The sequence below is a fragment of the Dermacentor andersoni genome, chromosome 1 (genome assembly GCF_023375885.2).
Source record: "Dermacentor andersoni chromosome 1, qqDerAnde1_hic_scaffold, whole genome shotgun sequence".
NCBI lineage: Eukaryota > Metazoa > Arthropoda > Arachnida > Ixodida > Ixodidae > Dermacentor > Dermacentor andersoni.
In genome coordinates, this window is record NC_092814.1 from 380720791 (window position 1) to 380726790 (window position 6000).

General features: G+C 42.1%; 1 protein-coding gene across 2 annotated transcripts in view; it reads left to right on the plus strand.

Moving 5' to 3' along the window:
* The window catches only part of Hgsnat (Heparan-alpha-glucosaminide N-acetyltransferase), a 242300-nt gene extending 236620 nt beyond the window's left edge, over window positions 1-5680 (plus strand). For both annotated transcript variants that reach the window (XM_055064926.2, XM_055064927.2), the window contains exon 16: window positions 4188-5680. In XM_055064926.2, the coding sequence (XP_054920901.1) occupies window positions 4188-4363 (176 nt within the window). In that variant the 3' untranslated portion in view covers window positions 4364-5680. The remainder of the gene's footprint in view (window positions 1-4187) is intronic.
* Window positions 5681-6000: the final 320 nt, after the last annotated feature.

The window sequence follows — 6000 nt, forward strand, 5'->3', positions numbered from 1 at the left end:
AATAAACGTTTCGAAAACGAAACTTGTAACATTTACGACGGCTAGAGCCATTGAACCCATCTTTTATTCTATCGGTAACGGGGCCATTAAAAAGGTTCCTGCAATCAAATGCCTAGGTTTCCACATTTTTTTCTGATTTGACATGGCACAAACACATTGAATATATAACCACCAAAACGTCCAAAACCCTCGGTTTCATTAGGCGTAACTTGTACTTTGCAAATCAGGCGACAAAACTCTTAGCATACACATCTTTAGTCAGATCACAACTAGAATATGCCGGTTTCATCTGGAACCCGCATCAAGCTTATCTTGCCGATAAACTGGAATCACTTCAACATAAGGCTTCTAGGTTTATCACAAGGAAATACGCTCGCTACTCCAGCATCACAGATATTAAATCATCTCTAAATTTAAGCTCACTTGAAAAGCGAAGACTTGTCATCCTGCTATGTCACTTTCACAAGCTCTATCACAATCCTTCACCGTTCACAGAATCTCATATCAAATCAGCACATCTCATTTTCCCCCGATTAGACCACTGCTTCAAAGTGCAACCCAAGATAGCTCAAACCAAACTTATGCGTTATTCACCATTGTTCCTTGCCATTTATCATTGGAATAAACTACCTGCAGAAATCGTTTCTGAAAATAATTACGACGCATTTGTGAACAAACTGAAGTGCTTACTCTGTGCTGGTCCTTAATAGATTATTATCAGAAGTGTATTCTTTTTTACATTGTCTTGAGCATAGTGGTTCACGTGTTTGCGTGTTCCCAAACACTTCTTTTATCCAGATGCGTTCCCTGTTTTCCTGAGCGCATATTTCAGTTTCAGTTTATTATTATTTAAGTACAATGCATTGGTAAGATACAATATACAGACGAGGGATGGTCCGAAAGTCAAAGACTGCAACGGGGCCCTCGGTTAATAATAACAATGTATATATGTATTAAAGAAGAGCAAACTAACTAAAACAAACGAAGCAATCGCGAAAATACAACAAAGAAAAATAATATAAATGAAAACAAATTGTATGTTTATAAGCCTATAGTGCGTAAAAAGCTGTCGATAAATACAAATGACAAATATTGTGTAATGAATGGCGTAAACTTAGTTACACATATAAAACAGCTTGAGGGCATGACTAAATGTATGAAAGGATGAAGATTTAATGCTAACGGGTAAACCATCCCACAGTTTTATAGCAGCGAATGATTATTTCATTTTTCCATAGTTAGAATGAACCATAGGTAGTAGAAAATTAGTTACGTGTAAACCTGGTATTATTGTTATTGATCAGGCGCCTGGAATCAATGAATTGGTATGAGAGCTGTTTAGTAAGTAATTTATAAAACAAAATTATTAGATGATATTTGAACAAGTTCGTTACAACAAGGATGTTATTTTCACGAAGTAGGGGAGTAGCACTCGTGAAAAACCCACTTTAGTGGTAATGCGTTTATGTTTTTCTGATTTTTCAGTCTGTTATGCAATATGATCACTGTATTGGTTTTTTTTAACCCCCTATATAATGCCCGTAAAGGGTACTTAGGGTATCTGAATAAAAAAAAGTTACTGCCCAATTGCCCTCACAAGTTGTATATGCAGAATTTTTGAAAAAATGATAAACCGTCGACTTTTACTTTTCCTTTAATTAAATAAATTTCTTGATCCATATCAGTGTGGTTTTAGAGTAGGACGATCTACAACCGACCATCTAGTGCGCATCGAAGCAAACATTCGCGACGCCTTCGTGAATAAACAATGCTTCTTATCCATGTTTCTCGACATGGAAAAGGCGTACGATACAACTTGGCGCTACGGAATCCTGCGCGACCTATTGACGCTGGGCATCCGTGGTGCTATGTTAGACATAATAGAAAGCTACTTGCACAGCCGTACATTCCGCGTGAAAATAGGTAATGCACTGTTGTGTGCATTCATACAGGAAACTGGGGTACCCCAGGGAGGCGTACTGAGTTGCAAGCTCTTTGTCGTTAAAATGAATACGCTTCGTAAAGCATTACCACCATATATTTTTTATTCCATCTACATAGACGACATACAAGTAGGTTTCGAATTCTGCAACCTAACAGTCTGTGAGAGACAAGTACAACAGTGCTTGAACAAAGTTTCCAAGTGGGCAGACGAAAACGGGTTCAAAGCGAACGCCAACAAACATTCTTGCGTTGTTTTCACCAGGAAGAAAGGGCTTGCTGCAGATCCTACTGTTGAAATATATGGGCAACAAATACCTGTGAACAAGGAACACAAATTCCTAGGTGTTATACTTGACTCCAGGCTTACTTTCATTCCACACAAAATATCTTAAAGCAAAATGTCTAAAAGCAGTGAACTAACTTAAAATCCTATCCCACACAACATGGGGTAGCGACAGAAAGTGTTTATTGAATCTTTACAGAAGCCTAGTTCGATCACGACTGTACTATGGTGCCGTGGTATATCAGTCTGCCGCCCCGAGCGTGCTAAAGATGTTAGACCCCATCCACCATCTGGTTATCCGCCTGGCCGCTGGCGCATTTAGAACAAGCCCTGTCGAAAGCCTATACGTAGAGTCAGATGAGTGGTCACTCCATTTTCAGTTAACATACGTCAGCTTCACCGATTTTCTCAAAGTGCGCTCTAATAAGGAACATCCCTGTTTCACAACAGTTAACGACTTGACGCGTGAAACACTTTTTCGTAACAAACCCTCTATGAGACTTCCTTTGTCACTGCGTGTAAAAGAACTTAGCGAAGAAATGGATGTCCCAATACTCGAACATAGCCGAATGCCTGCAGCTAAACTATTACCACACTGGGAGTGGCAGGTGATAGAATGTGACGGATCCTTTGTAGAGGTCCCAAAGCACACTCCTGAGCTTGAAATTGCTATGCATTTCCGTTAGCTTCAATCGAAGTACTCCTGCTCCGAATTCTACACAGACGCGTCAAAATCACATGCTGGCGTATCCTACGCTGCTGTTGGTCCCTCTTTTTCTGAATCTGACATGTTGAACCCCCTAACAAGTATCTTCACTGCAGAAGCCTATGCATTACGTCTGCGGTAAAACATATAAAGAAACTAAAACTTGACAGAGCAATCATATTCACAGACTCTGTCTTGTAAAAGCATTCATTTCTTTACAAAAGCATACAAATGCTGTCTTCAATGAACTCACTCTTATGCAACATCTATTTATCACATAGACATGTAGTAATATGCTGGGTTCCTGGCCATAGAGGAATCGAGGGAAATATGCTTGCCGGCGAGATCGCCAAATCAATAGCATCGCAGGGTATTCGTTCTGCTGCAGTCCCTGCCACAGACATGAAGCCTTTCCTAAGAAACAAACTGCGAAGCCACTGGCAACACTTGTGGGTTGCTGAAACGAGTAACAAGCTTCACCTAATTAAGCCGAAGTTAGGTTTCTGGCACCCAACTACGAGAACACGAAGAATATATGTCCTATTCACTAGACTAAGAATAGAACACACATTTGGCACTCATAACTTTCTCTTGACCGGTAACGAGCCTCTAACCTGTGCTAGATGTGGCGACAGGCTGACCGTGCTCCACGTCTTCCTGGAGTGCCGGGAAGCCGAAAGAGACGGGAGAAAAAATTTTCCTTTTGCATACCGCCATTGCGTCCCTCTGCATCCGGCTATGTTTCTTGGTGAAGAACCGCTTTCTGAGACCAAAGCAGTCCTCGCTTTCTTGAAAGATGTTGGGCTACATGTTACAAGCCTATAAATTTCGTAGCGCATCCTCTTTCCAGAGCATGCTGCTACGATAGTTTTCTTTGTATAGCACATGTCTCTAGGCCTTGGGTTTCAAGGGCTCTGGTGAGGCAGTAGTGCTCTAGACAATTTTAGCATCTCACATATTTTATATATTTCATCATTCTTTCTCAATGCATTTTAATGTTCATAGTACACGTCAATAGTGATTCCCATAATTTTATTGCACGTAGATTTTATGGAATTTACGTGAACTCTTTTAGGCCCCTTTACAGCCACGTCACATTAACTTCACAGAACCCATAAGTCCACTGCGGACTCATTAACACTAGCATGGCGCTACCTGGCCCTTGCGCCATTAAACATCAAACATTCATTAATTAAAGGTGATATGTGCAACTTGGTGTGAATGTGATGCACCTTTCTCTTTTCATGTGCGCAGGCATGAACTCCTTGGCCGTGTATATGGGGCACGAGATCATGCATGGCGTATTCCCATGGGCATGGCAGTGCCCGGAGTCACATTGGTGCTACCTGTTTATGAACCTCTGGGGCACTGCACTGTGGGTGGTCTTTGCATGGCTGATGTTCCGCAGAAAGCTGTTCATCTCTGCCTGAAGGAATCTCCTCCTCCGTGGTTTCTGCACAGCATAGACAGTGGCACCCTGGAGTTTCCATGTCTGTCATTGTGAACGTTTTGGCGTGCACATATCTTGTGAAGTGTATCCTGGCACAAATATTTGCATGTGGGCAATTCCAGATGGCTACGTCGTGGCACTTTATGAGAGGTGGGTATCCAGTGTATTCATAATATAAAGCACATAAACTATTGATACGTGTACAAATATATACTAGGATGGTTGTACTCGAAGAGTAGTTGCACTGTGACCTTGAACTTGCATGTGACCTAAACCTTATATAGAGAGAAACATGCTTGAGAAAGCTCGCACAGCATATTCTCGCTGTTTTCAGTGCAAATAAAGAGAAACAATTACAGTGTATATCTGGCAGGTGTGCTAGCGCAGTTTGTGGTACAGGTTGCGCCTCTTCTCAGTCATAAAGGATACCCCTTTGTAACAGTTTTGAGCTGTTTCATGCTCCGTTGGTTACTTCATCCTGGTATGAAAGCAGCCACACACATGGAATGGTATTGACCACAGGAATGCGTCTTGACATGCAAAAGGTTCAAGACAATGCACCTGAGAAACATGGAGGGTGACATCAACTAGAATTGCCACATGGTAAAGCTAAAAGCTAGACAAAATCGCGTGTTAAATCAGTAGATCAATGTCACTGTCAGTGCTGGAATGCTAACTTCCCCAATTTGCACAAAAGCCATTGCCTCCAGTGTGCTATCAAAATTGTCTACATTTTGAAGCGTACATCTTAAAGGAGAATTGACATGTGCTTTCCGTCCCACTTTAGCTTGAATAGACAGCCATCAACCCAGTGTTCTCGGTCAAAATTCCGAATTCATCCATTGTGCAAAACATCCCTACCTCATCCTATATCAACCAGTCCAAGATATGCACGAAGTGCAGCATGACTTCAAGGCACTAGTGACATCAAGACAGTAAGAGGTGGTGAGCATATGGTAGCATGAACCGCTAATACACAAATTGGCACGGTGTAGTGGTCTTATACCACGAAGCCAAGAACCACACATCCATCTTCTGTACCATCAAATGTTTTCCCTTGTGCCCCTGTTGACGTTGCCCTGCATTCCAACCAGAATGAGGGTTCACCGACATTGCTTTTCCAGAACTCGGCCTGTTCCCCAGACCTTCTTTTCCTTCTCAGTGGGTCCCCTCATCGCATGTGGAATGCACATTCAGCTTTCATTGGTATGGTCTAGGTGTAGCCCAAATTAAAGAGACTGGTTCGACTGGAGGTGCAAACCACTGAATTATATCATAAGAACCCAACAAACACTGACACCAAGGACAACATAGGGGAAATTACTTGTGCTTAATAAATGAAACAAAGAAACGATAAATTAATGGAAATTAAAGGGGATGAAAAAACAACTTGCTGCAGGTGGGGACCGAACCCACAACCTTCGCATTCGCGTGCGATGCTCTACTAATTGAGCTACCGCGGCGCCGTTTCCCCATCCACTTTCCTGGGCATTTATGTTTCCTAGTAGAACCCTGGAAGTGTTAGCCAGCGCCCCCACTCGTAGACCTTGGCGGCGGATGTGAAACATCCTTTCTGCCACAGGCGTCACGAGAACGTGATCTTTTTGTGTGAAGGCA